The 16,054-nt window shown below is 53.2% G+C and overlaps 9 protein-coding genes across 9 annotated transcripts; 4 read left to right on the top strand and 5 right to left on the bottom strand.

Annotated features, from left to right (window-relative positions):
• Positions 1-2,061: 2,061 nt before the first annotated feature.
• On the top strand, positions 2,062-3,269 carry VDBG_00624 (dihydroceramide delta(4)-desaturase; the record flags this gene model as incomplete). Its single annotated transcript, XM_003008896.1, has 2 exons — positions 2,062-2,271; positions 2,334-3,269. 2 exons carry the CDS (start codon positions 2,062-2,064, stop codon positions 3,267-3,269), a joined length of 1,146 nt encoding a protein of 381 aa, XP_003008942.1.
• A 570-nt stretch (positions 3,270-3,839) lies between these two features.
• VDBG_00623 (conserved hypothetical protein) lies at positions 3,840-4,984 on the bottom strand (the record flags this gene model as incomplete). The annotated part of the gene is made up of 6 exons (XM_003008895.1): positions 3,840-4,247; positions 4,318-4,452; positions 4,568-4,618; positions 4,687-4,761; positions 4,814-4,884; positions 4,945-4,984. The coding sequence occupies 6 exons, from the start codon at positions 4,982-4,984 to the stop codon at positions 3,840-3,842; spliced, it is 780 nt and encodes a 259-aa protein (XP_003008941.1).
• Positions 4,985-5,848: 864 nt separating this feature from the next.
• On the top strand, positions 5,849-6,916 carry VDBG_00622 (DNA-binding protein; the record flags this gene model as incomplete). Its single annotated transcript, XM_003008894.1, has 3 exons — positions 5,849-5,933; positions 5,987-6,212; positions 6,274-6,916. 3 exons carry the CDS (start codon positions 5,849-5,851, stop codon positions 6,914-6,916), a joined length of 954 nt encoding a protein of 317 aa, XP_003008940.1.
• Positions 6,917-7,164: 248 nt separating this feature from the next.
• VDBG_00621 (60S acidic ribosomal protein P1) lies at positions 7,165-7,938 on the bottom strand (the record flags this gene model as incomplete). Its single annotated transcript, XM_003008893.1, has 4 exons — positions 7,165-7,406; positions 7,466-7,601; positions 7,662-7,739; positions 7,830-7,938. 4 exons carry the CDS (start codon positions 7,896-7,898, stop codon positions 7,360-7,362), a joined length of 330 nt encoding a protein of 109 aa, XP_003008939.1.
• A 355-nt stretch (positions 7,939-8,293) lies between these two features.
• On the top strand, positions 8,294-10,719 carry VDBG_00620 (conserved hypothetical protein; the record flags this gene model as incomplete). Its single annotated transcript, XM_003008892.1, has 6 exons — positions 8,294-8,838; positions 8,910-9,295; positions 9,354-9,520; positions 9,579-9,692; positions 9,865-10,027; positions 10,080-10,719. The coding sequence occupies 6 exons, from the start codon at positions 8,622-8,624 to the stop codon at positions 10,362-10,364; spliced, it is 1,332 nt and encodes a 443-aa protein (XP_003008938.1).
• On the bottom strand, positions 10,701-11,461 carry VDBG_00619 (conserved hypothetical protein; the record flags this gene model as incomplete). The annotated part of the gene is made up of 3 exons (XM_003008891.1): positions 10,701-10,724; positions 10,886-11,096; positions 11,181-11,461. 3 exons carry the CDS (start codon positions 11,345-11,347, stop codon positions 10,701-10,703), a joined length of 402 nt encoding a protein of 133 aa, XP_003008937.1.
• Positions 11,462-11,871: 410 nt separating this feature from the next.
• VDBG_00618 (conserved hypothetical protein) lies at positions 11,872-12,551 on the top strand (the record flags this gene model as incomplete). Its single annotated transcript, XM_003008890.1, has 1 exon — positions 11,872-12,551. One exon carries the CDS (start codon positions 12,051-12,053, stop codon positions 12,549-12,551), a length of 501 nt encoding a protein of 166 aa, XP_003008936.1.
• A 300-nt stretch (positions 12,552-12,851) lies between these two features.
• On the bottom strand, positions 12,852-13,947 carry VDBG_00617 (NADH-ubiquinone oxidoreductase 21.3 kDa subunit; the record flags this gene model as incomplete). Its single annotated transcript, XM_003008889.1, has 3 exons — positions 12,852-12,876; positions 12,931-13,442; positions 13,900-13,947. 3 exons carry the CDS (start codon positions 13,945-13,947, stop codon positions 12,852-12,854), a joined length of 585 nt encoding a protein of 194 aa, XP_003008935.1.
• Positions 13,948-14,177: 230 nt separating this feature from the next.
• Positions 14,178-14,901, bottom strand: VDBG_00616 (peroxiredoxin DOT5; the record flags this gene model as incomplete). The annotated part of the gene is made up of 2 exons (XM_003008888.1): positions 14,178-14,515; positions 14,589-14,901. 2 exons carry the CDS (start codon positions 14,899-14,901, stop codon positions 14,178-14,180), a joined length of 651 nt encoding a protein of 216 aa, XP_003008934.1.
• Between the last annotated feature and the right edge of the window lie 1,153 nt (positions 14,902-16,054).

Below are 16,054 nucleotides of genomic sequence, written 5' to 3'. Positions count from 1 at the left end.
TCACCATCCACGTATCGCTGCGACCCCGATGAACAAGCCACCTCGTGATCTGGCCAGCTGCCTGAATGACCAACAAGCTGCAGAAGCCCTCCATCAGCTGAAACACAGGGCTCGAGTACCGCAAAGTATTATCCCAGCCCCCCAGGGTCAGGAACTCGAGAACACCATTCTCGCCGAACACCCATTCGTTCCATGTGGTGGACTTGGATGTCGCGAGGCCTTGAAGGGTCCTCTCGACCCAGTTACTGCTCCCAGCATCGACGGCAAAGCGCCCCAGTGCCCATATTAACAAGGCGGGAAGGACAATCCACTGTGAGAGCCGTAGTAGATGAGATATGGTCCAGCGGACTCTTGACGTGGCTGGCGTCGCCGCCGCAACAGTAGAGAGCACGAAGTAGAAGCCAAACAATGCTAGACTGTAGGCTAAGCCGCTGTCTCTGCCGCCAACATCGAAGGGCGACTGGTATGGAAAGAACGATGCTCAGCAGGAAGATGGAGCTGGAGATAAAGCGGAAGAACCACCACATCGGCGCGACAAGCTGGCTAGCTGGAGCCGCGCCGTTTGGGGGTAGAGTTGAAGTGACGAAGCGGCGATACAGTCGAGACCGTAAAAAAAAGCAGCAGGTGATAGAAGCCGCTGTGAGATCGGAGTTCTACTCGTCGGGTAAAGGCGATTTGCTTGTTTCAGTTCTTCCTCTTCTGCGTCGTCGGTCGGTCGGTGAGGTAGTAGTGGCGCGTGAGTTGGGTGCGCAGTACTCGTGTTGACGTGATCACACAAATCTGGAGTGGCCACGGTCAGGCTTGAACAGTAGCTATCTGCGTTTGTTGGCGACTCACGGTGTAACTTTGGTTCTTGGAACCTGGAGGAGGCTGGCAAGCCGGTGGTACCTAGCCTGGTAAATTGCAGCGAGTGGGCTACTTGATTTTTCGGCCCTGCACAATGCCATGGGACGATAAAGTTACCGTGGAGCTTCCTCCCTGCTTGACCTGAGGTACAATCTAATGCCTATCTTCACGTGAACCACTAAAGGCCCAAAGCAGCTGATTACCCACTCAATATTATTTAGCGTCATAAATACTTACCAAAAAGTATCATCATATTTATTTCTATACAAAATCAATCAGACTTTACTTATATAATATAAAATTATTTACTTAAATATCTTAAGTTTACTGTACTGTTTGCAGTGTTTGTATTAATTCAAATACTAAGATTGTAGTGTGGGTACCATTTTCTTATCATGTATAGATGTAGCGCGCTATCGACTATCGGCTGAACCCTTGATGACTTGCTGGCGGCCGAAAACTTCAGGGTTTTGATGGTTCATCGCGTGGGGTGAATGGTGGATGGCACAGAGCAGGAGGTCACCTGTCAACATGTCAGTCTCAGTTTTAGTGACCATTCTTAGCGACGAAAACGCAGCATTATCGTACTGGGTACACAACAGATTTCTATGACGATGAGAGCAGCCGTGGCGCTGCAATTCCTGGCAAGATGTCGGACATACACAGCAGCATAAGATATAGGACAGCAGTAAGTAGCACAGATCCTGCTCACGTGCACGTGGAAGCTGCGCAGATTTCTAGAATGCACATCCGTCCGAGGTTGGTCTTTGCTCAGTTCACCAACACCTTACCCCTGAAGCACGCTGAAATCAGTGCTACGTGCAGTGCGCATGCCTCATGATTGGATGCTGGCAGTGTCTAAATGGTGGCGATCCCCACTGATACCCGTGCCCCGCTACTACAGGAGATGAGCACTGACTTTGTGTTCTCGATGCCCTGAACTTTTGCCGCACTGGTGCGCGAGGCCTACAGTAGCCTCTGGAACCCCTATCCTGTCCCCCATTCCAACAACTCCGACCTCCATCAGTCGATTTGCGGTTTCCGACGCGTGATCCCCTCCGTTCTTGTCTCGCCTCCCCTTGCCCCTCGAAGGACGAGCAGCTCCTCGCTGAATTTTCTTTTCGTCATATATCAATGAAGGCCTAGGATCCCCCGGTTGTCCCTCTCTTTCATCTTCTGATTGACACCACACCTACACTCTCTTACAAAGTCAAAATGTCTGCTTCATCGACGGTCACCCAGCCCTCCAAGCGCAAGTCGGCCTCGTCTGCCACTGTCAAGGGTAGGCTCAGCACCGACGATATCAAGCTGCCTCCCGACTCGGAGCGCGATCCTCTAGAGGTCAAGCACCGCGACTTTTTCTGGACATACACCGAGGAGCCGCATCGCACACGGCGACTTGCCATTATCAAGGCCCACCCTGAGGTAAAGTTTGGAGAGAATACCTGACTTACGCAGCTCCAATTGACCAGTCTGTTTCTTTGTAGGTTACCAAGCTCTGCGGACCCGAACCTCTGACCAAGTACGTCGTCGCCGGCGTCGTGTCCCTCCAGATTTTCCTCGCATACACCCTCCGGAATACCTCCTTCTTTGACTGGAAGTTTTGGGCAGTTGGCTACATCTTCGGTGCCACCGCGAACCAGAACCTCTTCCTCGCCATCCACGAAATCTCCCATAACCTCGCCTTCCGCTCTCCATTGGCCAATCGTCTCATCGCCATCGTTGCGAACCTCCCTATCGGTGTCCCCTATTCGGCATCTTTCCGCCCCTACCACCTGACACACCACAAGTCCCTTGGGGTTGACGGCCTCGACACCGACCTGCCCACTGCGCTCGAAGGCATCTTCCTCGACAGCATCTTGGGCAAGGCGTTCTTCTGCACGTTTCAGATTTTTTTCTACGCCGTCCGGCCTATGGCTATCTTCCGCATCCCATTCACCTGGGTTCACTACCTCAACATCGCCGTCCAGCTCGCCTTCGACTATGCTGTCATCACGCTCGCCGGCCCCAATGCCTTGCTCTACTTTCTCCTCTCGTCTTTCCTCGCCGGCTCCCTGCACCCGCTTGCAGGCCACTTCATTGCCGAACACTACGTCTACGAGACCGTCACCCCCGAACAGCGCGACCCAAACAACGCCGTGCCCGTGCCCGAGACGTTCTCCTACTACGGACCCCTCAACTTCCTGACGTACAATGTCGGCCTACACAACGAGCACCATGACTTCCCCGCCGTGCCCTGGACCCGTCTGCCCAAGCTCAAGGCCATCGCCAATGAGTTCTACGACGATCTTCCCCGCCACGAGAGCTGGAGCTATGCCATCTGGCGGTTCATTTTCGATGAGAACGTCGGCATTAAGAGCCGTGTCAAGCGAAGAGGTAGGCCGCAGTCGGCCGAGGTGCTAAATGGAGCCAAGCCGAGATGAGCCATAGATGTTTTACGGAAATCGGCCAATGGACTTGCCAAAGAAGAGGAAGGCTCTGCCCATTGTGCTGGTACAACGCTTGGTAAACCATGTTTGCATTGGTAATGAAATTGTTATAGACATGAAAAGTATGATACCATTGGATTCCTGGTTCGCGCCAGTAATGTCGTGCTACAACCGTTGGGCCGCTATGCGGCAGGTTCCTGCAGTTCTCACGTTGCACGACGACGCACAAAATGTGCCGAATGCACAGTCGATAAAACTAAGGGAACAAAATGTACAGAGTGTGTGTATGAGCAGACACCTCGCGCCCAGCTCCAGGGGGGCCAACACCCCTTTCCCAGCCCGTCCCGAATATTCATCTCACATCACCAAACATGAGCCAATCGACGGTCGCAGCCCTTCATGGCGGTGACGCTGAAGACTGAAACACAGTATTTAGAACCCGTCCTAATTGCGCCCCCCGTGAGAGGCCGCCCACCATTCTTCATACTCCAGTACCGCTATGCGATTGGCGTCTTCTGTTGTTGTCCAGTGGGAAGCCAAAATACAGATCCTACCACGTGTGTCTCAGAAGAAGAAGTAGGCGAGCAGGAAGCTCAGAAGACAAAGCAGCGCGACGATTTGAACGGAGACACCGTCAACGTTCTGTCGCACAGCCGCGGCGGCTTCCTGCGTCGAGGGCAGCTTCTCAGTCCCCGCTTTGACGCGCTGCCGGAGGCCTCCTCCCTCCTGAAGGGCGATAATTTTGGCCTCTGCCTGCTGCAACTTCGCCTTGATCTCCTCGTACGTGAGCTGAACAGTGTGGGACACGGCGGCGGTGGCGGCAGAGACGGTGGACTGGTCGTGATCGGAGCCTGCGTCGTGCTGGGACTGTGCATCGGCGGCACCTCTGTAAGACGGAGGCGCAGGGCTGGTACCTGATCGGGCATCTTCTCCGGGAGAAGAGAAGGTACGCGACACATCAGGAGTGTCATTCTGTTGTGGCCTGTCAGCTCAATCTGGTCATTTCCTTACGAGGGGGGAAGTTGAGGTGGAGGGAACTAACCGTCGAACCATCAGCAACTGAGCGACGGCTGGGTGTCACAGCAGGGCCAGGAACGCTGGCGCCTTCCTCAGACGACGTGATCCAGTTCACACGGATCTTCCTCTCCTGGATAGAGGACTTATCGGAGGTCTCGAGCTGCAAATCACCTCATTAGGCATTGGTATGATACGTCGCACGCAAGTAAGATCTTCTTACGACGCTGGCAATGCTGGCAAATTCTTTGTCACCAGTAATAGGGGCAGGACTGCACCAAGAACTTGTCGCGACATTTGGTGCCAGGGGCAGGCTCCTGCTTCATGGCCTGCAATAGGACTTCTTCATGTCAGCGCTCATGTTGGCTGCTTTAGCACACTGCTCCATACCAGTTACTTCAACATCTTGGCCAGGTTCAACGCGGCCAGAGTTAGGGCGAACGCAGTACTGCTTCGGAGCGGTGGTTTTGACCTTTGTCGCATTAGCCACACCATCTTGCGACGCGGACTGATTATGATTATACCTTGAAGGCAATAGGAGTCTGGTTGGGGTTTTTAATTCGCAGGGTTCTGGAGATCTCGACGGTGAAGGGCTCTGTCTATAGTCAGTAGGCAGCACGTGGAAGGGGGAACACTGATTTGCAAGCAAACATACGCTGAAAGCTGAGCTCAAAGGGCTCAATCTCGACCGACATGATGGCGATAGGGGTTTATTTTGGTGCGCAAGTATTTATTCGGAGAAATCTCTCTTGATCTCAGCAGCTTGTGAGGGGGGTTGCGGACGAGGGTTGCAGCTGTACTGTCTCGTGAAAGTTGGCCGGGTTGTGTGGAAAGTCCGTAGCTCTCTCTGTCTTGTTGCATCACCAGCAACCTAAAGCTGGCAACAGCGCCCCGACGTAATGAGATGCTCTGGACCTGGCACTTGGTCCGAGCTCTTCCGTAGGGATCCACTCTCCTCTGTTTCTTCTTCTCCCTCCGTTCAGTCAGCTGGCACTGAGCCCACGGTCGTTCGACCCCTCACAACCAGCACGTGATTCCGTCATTTCCTACACCGTTCTGTAAAGACAACGAGCATTATTATATAATTTGGAGGCATACCATCACGGATCATGCTGGGCAGTACCAACTGCTGTGTATATATCACACCAATGGCGTGCAGCGGGGGCTGAGGGACCGCTTCATTAGGCAGGATGAGCAGATTGCAATGGAGGGCCTACTGCATTACAGCAACAATCCAGCATCATGTACTCGGACAATGATTCCAACATTCTGTTGCTGCCTTGAGTGGCCTCCAGGTGATGGGTGGGGCTGGCCTTGAATTTCTAATGAAGAAACCCCCTCCTTAAAGGCCCTGATATGGATGACGTAAGTGGGTTCATCGAAAGTGATGCCTCCTGGACAGAATGCTCTGGTTGGAGCAATCCGTTCGGTTTAACTATACGTTACCACCAACAACCATCGGAATCTTATACGTGTGATCCACCCCAAGAGCTTCCCTTCATCAACTATCCCCGCCAATCCACTACCTACAATACACCACTGCACACTCTGCCGCCAATATGGGACAGACCGATCTTGACCTCCTGCTCGACATGGGCTTTGAACGTGCACGCGCCGAGCTTGCAGTTAAGCAGTCTGGTGGATGTAAGATGGTCTAGCCTACCGTCTCGACCCAAGTACTGACCGAGCTACATCAGTGCAGGGTGCTCTTGAATGGCTGGAAAATAATCAAGATAAACCGCTCGAAGAGCTTGTGAATGCCTCAAACGCCAACGCCGCCGGCGACGACGACGCCGACGATGCCGACAAGGTGAAGGCCAACATCGAAGCACTCGAAAGCGGAACGGCCAAATCACTTGTCTGCAATGACTGCGGCAAGCTGTTTAAAAATCAAGATCTTGCTAGTTTTCATGCTTCCAAAACGTATGGCAGCCTCATTGGAGTAATAGTCTGTTATTGGGGGCACGCTGACAGGCTTGTACAGCGACCATACAGACTTTTCTGAGTCCACTGAAGAGATTGCGCCATTGACTGAGCAGGAAAAGAAGGAAAAGCTCGAAATGTTACGAGAGAAGCTTAAGGCAAAGCGAGCCAACCAGGCTGCTGTCGACAGAGAGGAAAACAAACGCAACGAGTCGATCCGCCAGAAATCTACGCAAGAGAGTCAGGATGCGAAGGAAGAGCTCCAGCGAAGAGAACAGATCAAAGAGGCTGCCCGCAAGCGCCAGGAGAAGCTCGACGATCTCGAAGCCAAGAAGCGCATTAAGGCGAAGATTGAGGCGGACAAGGAGGACCGCCGTCGTAAAGCTGAACAGGCCAAGGCGGCGAGAGAGGGCCATCCGGCGCCTGCACCAGGGCCTGTCACTGCTTCCTCTCTTCCCAAGGTCACCGCAAACCACTCAGAGGCCCGACTTCGTCTTCAGACTGCAAACGGCAATATCCTCAAGACATTTGCTGCAGAAACCACGCTCTTCGAAGTGGCGCAGCACTTGCAGTCGGAAAGCGGTATTGCCGTGACGAGCTTCTCGACCACCTTCCCCAGGAAAACCTTTGAGGGATCGACTGACTTCAGCAAGACACTAAAGGAAGCCGGTCTGGTGCCTAGCTCTGTTCTGATTGTCAAATGAGGCGCCACTCCGCGGACAACGGAACGGACATTTAAGGTTGACTCATGGGGTTGCATAGCTTTTGGCGTCGGGATGAAGAAGCCGCCGTTACAAGGTGACGGGAGGTGCTAGATCAGCACATACACACATACAATTGCAGTTCACGCTCTTCGTGAGATGTCCCAGCCTGATCACACACACAAACTCACGCACCGAGATATCACTGTTGGCATCACGTCTCTCCAATTCCCCAATTGTTCTGTCAGACTCATCGTGGAATTTTTTGAGGTTGTCCCTGTGAACTCCGTGTAGAGAGCGTTCTTCATGAGAAGCTACTCCGTCCAGGCAGCCGGATATCGTGCCTCCATCCAACCCCTTATGATCGTGCGATTCGCAGAAATTCCGGAGCCATGCAGTTGAAGTACAAAGGGAAGGAAGTTGTCGTCGTTGCGGGTTTAAATCGCTTAATCGAAAAGACCGAAGCCCATGTCGTCGTCCGACTCCTCCTTCTCTGTGCCATGTGTTAGTTCTCGATCGTCTGAGATTGTGGGGTCATGGTAATAAACCTACCCTCCTCCTTCGGCGCCTCAGCCTCGGCCTCAGCGGCACCGCCAGCAGCGGCACCACCAGCGGCGGGGGCGGCGGCGGCACCGCCACCGGAGCCGACGTTGGACAGAAGGTCCTTCACGTCCTTGCCCTCAAGAGCCTGTGATCCCCCATGTTAGTCCGAGAGTCCGTTGTCGTCGGTAGCTGTGATCGGTCGTACCTTGGCGAACAGGGAAGTCCAGATGGGCTCGACATCCTCGACCTTCGCGGCCTTGATGAGGGTCTGGAGCTTGTCGGCCTGGTGAACATTATTCCATTAGCAAATTGCCTGTGGTTCTGCAAGTCGCTACGTCTGCCCCGCGACATAGAGGAAGCAATCGGAACTCACAGTGATCTCAATGCCTTCATCGGCGAGGATGAGCGCCGCGTAGGACGAAGCAAGTTCGGCGTTCGACATTGTGATGGTGATCGGTAGGTTGAGACTGATCGGTAGGCTTGTCAGGCGCAATGCGGTTGTGATCTCGAAAGGAAGTCTTAAGATTACAAGCGCGAAGTCACCACACTGAATTTGCCCGTCCAAGATAATTAGCAGGGCTTTGAGACCTAAGCGAAAAGGCATTTATAAATGGGTCCTCTGATCCGTCAATCGATTCTGGTTGGCTGCCGGCTCCGGCCAATCATTTCTGGGTTATGGGGCATTGCCTCTTGGCCGATCGAGCAGACCCCCTGCTGATGTGCCGCCTTGGGGACTTGCGTCTACCCCACCTTGTCCACTTCCGTCGTGATGTTCCCCTCCCCCCACTATGACCTCCTGCACGGCCATCAGAGACCCTCTGACGTTCTGCTGGTTCCATCACATTTCAGCTTGTCGGTACTTTGAGATCTTACCATCAACCGCGAACATCGTCAAAGTGACATATCAACGTCAGGCGCATTCTCGTTAATATCGTTGCTAACATATCCTTACCTATTGATCCGACCGAATACATCCAACCCAGCGCTCCAGCCGCAGTGCAGCGTCCTCAGCCGAGGCGACCCGAGTCATCTGCGCCTGCACCCAGCTTCGAAGCTTTCCCTCCGCCGTCACCACAGATCCTTCGGAGATCACGAAAGACAGTACAACCCTTCTTGCAGGCTCGTACACATCAGGTAGCCGAGAACTTCCCTCCGCGAGAACAAAATGGACACTCCGACATTCCCGCCACCGAAGGATGCCGCGGAGCAGGAGGTCCTCGATAGTCTTGTGTCTATCCGCGACAAACTGCAACTTCTCAAGCAGGATCGCAAGACGTACATGCAAAAACAACATGTTATTCCTTTATACCAGGAAACCGTTGAGCAAGTCCGCCGACTCAATGAATCTCGTTCCGGCGACCAGAAGATTGAGGAGAACAGAGGTAGCTACCCACACTTTCGATGGCATATAGGAGTGATATGTCCTTGCAATCCATTCTGACCCTCTTGACAGTCGATAGAGTGCTGGATAGCTGTTTCCAGCTTCTCTCGCTCTGCTTCATGACGATTGGCCAGAACAACAGCGCACCGGCTGCTTATGCTCTTACCGCCACCATCAAGCGACTACTGGACCACTTGACAGAAGTCGACTTATTCAGCGCCAAGGATCTTGAATCTATTTCGGAGACACTCAACCAGTTGTCACGCAACATCAAGCACAGTTCCGAGTATTCCTCGCCGTACTTGATTACCCTTCTCATGAACCGACTCGATCTTTGCAAGAGGTCTTTGGCCAGCCTTCAGAAGCGCCTAGGCCGTCTGGAGGACCCATTGCCAAAGGTGCACGAGAAGCTCATCTCTATATTGCGCTCCATATCTCTAGCCAACACACGCACAAAGGTATTGGTACTGCTTGCCCTCTATTGCCTTGAATGTTACTTACAGGTCTGTTTCTCAGTTTTCGGCATCAGAAGTCAAAAGCTTGCGGGCGCAGCTGAAGGAGGTTGACGAGAAAGTCAAAGCCAATAAGTACTTGACAGTAGATGGCAGGCAACCGGCAGGCAGCGAGGATGTCGACTTCTTGTTGAGGAAGTGTTTGCTTTGGTCGGACATTGTTCTCGAAAGGTACGTTGGCATGACAATCAAATCCTTGCTCTAGACGCTGACTGGTTTTTTTCAACAGGCGGGGTGTGATATCTGAGCCGTTCAAAGCCACCTATGACATTCTAGTACGCATCAGGAACGACCTTGAAACCCTGTCTATCACTAGCAAGTGGTCCCTTCGCGAGGCAGACCTGTACGACTTTCAGCGCCAGCTGGACAAAATCGATGAAAGCCGAGTAAACGGAAACTGGAAGGATGAAGACGGCAAAGAAGCAGAGCTTTATATTCAGAGGGTAAGTCCCGCTGCGTCGTATACATGATGACGCCTAACTCTAGTGCCAGACCTTGTTGTACCTTGTCCGCAGAAGTTACGGTTACATCTACTTCCTGATGATTTCGTCGAACCCAGTGTCCGAAGCTTTGCAACCTACCTTCAATCAGCTTCAAACGTTGAAGAAATGCTTGATCGAGGTCAGGAACAATGGTGGAGTATCAACTGTGAGGGAGCTGTACCCCTATAGCCTTAAGGTATGCCTTGGATGATGCTGTTTGCACAGCCCTCGCTTACATGGTTGCAAAGCTCAACTCGATTGACAACTTGCGAGTCGACGGCAAGTTCATGTTCAACGGCGATATTCCTGAAGGCCAAGGAAGCGTAAACGAACTCTTGGCCGAATGCTTCGAGATTAACTACGAGCTACGAGTTGCAGCCGAGGCAGCAGCCGAGGCGGCGGACGTGGACGATGACGAGGAAGAGACGGCAGTGTCTGGGGATGTGGATGCCGAGGCCTCAACCGAGGCTCTCGCTAAGGCTCTCGAGGACTCGAAGCTTGAAAACAAGTCCGAAGGTCAGGTCACAGCTTAAGTGAGTGTGTGCTCAAGGCTCCGCCTGACTTCCAGCTTCCCTTCGCGCTTTGTGCGACAAATGCTTGACTCAAGGCATGTGAAATCGGTATTTGGAGTTTCCGGTCAAGATATGCGGCAGACTTATTACTTCGGTGGTCACCCCGGTGTTTTCGCGGTCATTCTACCGCACTCTTTCGAGTCTACGGTTGTACTATTTAATTGTTACAGGCGGAGGCTTCAGGTTGAAGAGGGGAGAATCCAGGAATCGGCGAATTGAGGGCGTTGTGTCGGTCACGGCATAATGATGTGTTGAGCGCACACGAGTAGTGTCTATTAAGGTCATGGGTCGCTCAAATTATACAACAGTCTCCCTACTGTTCTACGGGATGTCTAAAGGCGCATTTGAACTGTGAATATGTCAGTCGGTTGGGCTCTTCAGTTGTGGCAACGGAAGGATAGCGGCGGAACATACTGGCCACAGTTGGACCTGACAAACATGTTAGTAAAGCAGTATTGGCAGCGATGCGGGACTAGATTTACCTTTTCAAGATCCCAGACTCCAGCCTCAGCATAAACATCCTTCTCCAGCCAACCCATAATCTCCTCCTTGGATTCTGCGAGACAAACCAGAGTACTGCCGTTGAATTTCAAGCTCGAAGGCTCATCATCCGCAGGGACATCGTCCAAGAGAGCGCCCCCCATCTTAAAAATACCGGCATCAAGCTTGTCCTGGAGGTTTTTGAAGTGCGTACTAAAATAGCGTAAGAAGGAGGGACAATACGGGATATGGACTTTGCCTTTGTGAGTATACACTGCGGGCTCGAGTGTGACATACGGGCGGACCTCGAGGCGCTTGGCGAGGGTATTGGGCTTGTCAGGAACGACAACAAGCCACTCATACTTACGAGGTGCGGCGGAGGATGTCATACTGTGTTGGAACCGGGTGATGGTGGATAAGTTGGGCTGGGCAGGACGAAAACGAGGGATAAGTCGAGAAGCCATGACGATGAGATGCAAACGACGTGGACGCTGTTCTTTATATGTCAATAGTGCATGGGAATGCCACCAAGGCACTGTGAGTACGATTCCGGGAGGGACCTCTACGCAGCAAGGTCACTGTAACCGGGCTTGGTTGGTTGGTAATGTTGGATGTATTGGGTGACTGAGGGAGGGGGAGCGTACGCCCTTCAGCGCGCATCTGCGCCCTTTAGCGTGGCTTACATGTCTTGGGTGCTCGCTGACGAGCATCGATGACCCCACTCTCAAGGCAAGCTGTAAAAATCCCAGTGGGCAAATAAGTAGGATTCATGGATGTTCAAATGCTAGAAATTTAAACATATAAGAGGTTTCTGTCGTCTTCGGGGTGCTATTATCTCAAGGGCATTTCTTGTTCTAGTTGGATTGGTGATCGTGATGAGGCCGACTAGTACGTTAGCTACTTAACTGAGCTCACTGAAAGCGAAAGTTGGGAAAAGGGAACTCTGACCCGATTTTGCCCCGCCTTCACATTCTCTTGTGCAGCCCAACTCACTCATTCATCACATCGTTGGTCGCTTTTTGATACAAGATCGCAACGCCGGGCTTGGGGCAGTAATACTTGAAGGCTGCTCTGACCTCAGATATACACGTGTCGGACACGCCAGTCTGGTCCAACCACTCTTCAAAATGTCCCGCGCACGCGACAACAGACCCCTTCGACGACGTCATGAATCTTGAAGAAAGGTTCTATGATGAAGGCTACACCCAAGGCACAAAAGATGGCGACAGGGCCGGTAAAATCGAGGGCCGCTCCGTCGGACTGGCAAACGGCTATGATAAGTTTTTGGAGAGTGGGCGTCTTTATGGCAAGTCACTGGTGTGGGCAAATCGACTACAAGTTCGAACACCATCATCCGCCGAGGTAGAAGGCGCGGTGGCGGCAAGCACACCAGCAGGTCCCGCATCGACGACGGTCAAAAATTCAACAGGAGCCCAGAATAAGTGTCTCCTACCGCCGCTTCCGAGCACAAATTCTAGGCTTGAGAAGAACATCATTGTGGCACATGCGCTTGTTGAACCGGACACTCTGTCAACTGAAAACAACGACGACGCCGTCAATGATTTCGATGACCGGGTGAAGAAGGCGCAGGGCAAGGTCAAGGTCATTGAGCGGATGCTTGGCGAAAGTGAAACTGCTGTCCATGGGAAGGCAGGAGGAGCCGCTTGAAGTTTAATCAGACGAGGTCGAAGTCGGGGTGGACCAGGTGTTCATAGGGCTTTCAATGGCTTTCGACTGAAGTCGCCAGAATTGCTAGAGAACAACCTGGGCCCGGACAGTCAGTCGCCTCACGAGGCGCAACCAACAGGGGCGAGCCTACTGATGTCGCGCCTTGGGGACAAGACACGGACCAAGAAAATAGAAACCACCCAGGGATAAGGCTCCAAAAGCGACTTCTTGAATGAAATCTATTGTATTCTCCATGTACACTGTTCAACGTTCCCATGCGCCATAACTACACCCTTTGACTCAGACGAATGACCGGCAAGAGTACCTTGAGTCAAAATCAGCAAAGGAATTAAACAGTGGAGGAAAATGATGCACTCACTCGGCGGGGTATGAACCCTCAGTCTTGGGCTCGTACTTGTGTACATTCCAGGTTCCATCCGCTGCCTGCGCTGTTCCCGCTGGCGTCGGAGGAAGGCCGCCGATGAAGACATCCTGCTTCACCTCTCCGGGGCTCTTCTTTTGCAGAAAAACGGCGAGGCCGCCCTTCTCGCCCTCGGCCTGGGCCTTGACGAGGGCCTTCGCACCAGCCTCGCCGATGAGGTCAACCTTCGGCGATGCGGCGGAGCCGACGGTCAGCAGGCTCACGACATCGGGCTGGCCAAAGACGCTCGTCTGAGGGTAAGCGCGTCGAGAATCACGCTTGAAATAGGCATTGTCGGCAATGTCACCGGCGGGAATGGTGACAGGGTCGTTGTAGGAGAGGGGGTCGTAGGCGCCAGGGGCCGGGTTGCGGAAGACAGGGTTGAGGGGAACACCGGACGAGCGGTTAGGGTCGATGGCGAAGGCGCGACGAATGCGTTCGGAGAGGCCGGTCGATTGAAGTGTGTGTTTCTGCAACGAAATCAGCACGTTGGCTAGCGACACGTTGAATTGGGTAGCCGAGAATAGAAGCAGGCCGGAGCGATTGAGGGCCATGTCATCGCCGTCGTCGTATAGAAGAGGGCGACCGCCGAGGGCGGGAAATGTGTGGTTCTGCGGCGCAATTGATCGTTATTCTTACCTTGGAGATCTCCACGACACCACCAGCAGCTTTGGCAACTGCCTTCGATGCCATTTTGACGACTTGTGGGGGAGAGATTGGGGTCGCGAACTTCGTGATCAAATTCAACAAGATGGATGGTTCGAGTTGCTCGTCAGTCGTTGCCAGCGTCGGGCGGGTCATGTCAATTAGAGAACTCCGATTGGCTGGTGGCCATAGCCTTACATAAGCGACCTGAGGGCATCAAGAGGATGAAAGCATCCATCACCATATTTCAAGTTCACGTAGATACTCATTACGTTTACTTACGTCGACTCTCGATGCTGTGCCGATGCGCACCATCTGCCTGCTATACATGCTCACGAGGTGATCCCAGTTCAGGGGATGCGCCAATAGTCCTGGCCTTCGACCGTCACAGGCTCATAAATCCCAGTGAAAAGAGCTGATGGCGCGATCCCGATGTGATGAGCGCAGATACTCGCCGGGGTCCGGAATTCCGAGTCTCTTTAGGCAATTTTCGTGTGAGTGTTATATTGACGGATTCTCCTATCACCAGTCATTCATCGAACTCGCACCCCCACAGCTCCTCACTCCTTCGCCCCCTCCGCCTCACCCTTTGACAGTTCCTCGACAAGTTTCTTAACCACTTCAACCGTGGCGGCAGGGCCGCCGGGCTCAGCAGCTAGGATCTTGCCCTCCTTGTTGACGACAAAAACACCGCGCTGGGTTCCGGAAGGAGCCTTCTTCAGGCCAATTGCACCGATCAGCGTCCTCTGCGGGTCACACAGGAGAGGGTAAGGCAGCTCCTTCTTCTCCTTGAAGGTAGTGTTTGCCTTTGTCGAATCGGCCGAAAGGCCGTAAATGGCGAGTCCAGTAGCCGTCAGCGGCTCGTACGAGTCGCGGAACAGACACACCTGGGTTGTGCCTATTGGCGCGCAAGGGCCAATATGTCAGCGAGCATACTCTACGGTGGTTCGTGCGGAGGAGTAGGTCCTTACATCCGGGCGTCGACGCCTTGGGGTAAGTGAAAAGGACGACGCCAGCCTTGCTCTCGTCCACGAGAGCCTTGAGTGTCGTCTTCTTGCCGTCGTTGGTCTCGATCTCGCCACCGAACCCCGTCGAGTGTGATGACCTCGCCTTCGGCCCACCTTGGCGGGCTTGGCGGCAACGGCAGCAGCAGCAACGGGTACCTCCTTGGCTTCTCTTCGGGAGCATCGGTTTCCTCGGCCTTGGCGCCGGCTTTACGGCCTTCTTGGCTGCTGGCGCCTTCTTCTTTGCAGCGGCGGGGGCGGGGTCGGACTCAGGGAACATGGCCTTACGAGTTCGACAAGCAATGATGTCTGTGGGTGGAGAGCGGGTATGGATTCTGAGGTCAAGCAACAAGTGAGTTAGATGTTGTGATACTGGGCCCACGAGTGTGCAAATTCTTCACGTTTCTGCTGAATCCTGAGCGTCAAGTACGAGGTCCCGTGAGTGTTAGGATGGACAATGCAAAACGGACAGCAAAGTTTGGGAGTGAGGTCTGGCCAGGAGAATGTCGAGCTCAACAGTAGACGTCGTCCTGGCGACAGACCAATCAGTGGTAGCGCACCCCCCTCCCAGGGAGCTCTCCAGGCCCTTTTGAGACCACAGTAGCATGCGCATTGCGGGCTGCGATCACGCACTCCTTAATCCTGGACAAGCTTTCGTGTTGGTGGCCTGTGCTCGCACTCCCCAGAGATGCTCAACTGTCAGCAAAGGTACCTAGGTATATAGGTAATTTCGGTGATGTGTTGTGGCACTATGCATATATCGAGTCTTGTTTTCACAAATTGGCGAATCTGGGTCGCCGTACATATGTAAACCCCCGCCGTACCTCCTCCATACTCGGCACGCATTATTGTCGATATAATCAGTCCACTTCGTAGACGACATTATCCTGCTGTCACAATGAAAACGAAATGGCCCCGAGAGGCAATTTGAACCCGAGGGTATGTCCGATTCACTTGAATATTGATTATGATCAGAAATTAACAACTCGCAAAGACGGGTGGTCGCACCTCTTGGCAGCCTTCACGATGGCCTGTCTCCTCTTCACATACACGCGGTCGTCCATCCGTACCGCTAGGGGAGCAAGCTGTGAGTCTGGTCGGCGCATGTGCTTCAAGAAATAAGGCTCATTCAACTAACCATGCAGCATGCGACTCGAGAAAAGGAAGTCAGGTGCCTTCACAAGAACCTCGCAGCTTGATATGCTGGGCGTCGCATAGGGTGGACAAGCTCTTACCAATCCTACACCGCAGCAGCCTACATGTTAACAAAATCACCATCAGGTAGAGGTCACAGTGCCTCCTCGGCTGTTGGTGTCCATTTCCGAGGTGCGCCGACTGAGAGAAGGATGGTCTGCGAGGTCATCCGAGTGTGCATTGTGAAGGGGCACATGTAACCAGTAGTAATATGAATTGGATCGGATTTGTCTATACCT

Source organism: Verticillium alfalfae, genomic scaffold (assembly GCF_000150825.1).
Source record: "Verticillium alfalfae VaMs.102 supercont1.1 genomic scaffold, whole genome shotgun sequence".
Classification (NCBI taxonomy): domain Eukaryota; kingdom Fungi; phylum Ascomycota; class Sordariomycetes; order Glomerellales; family Plectosphaerellaceae; genus Verticillium; species Verticillium alfalfae.
Note: the sequence above shows the minus strand (reverse complement) of the source record. Positions and strands in the feature narration are given on the sequence as shown.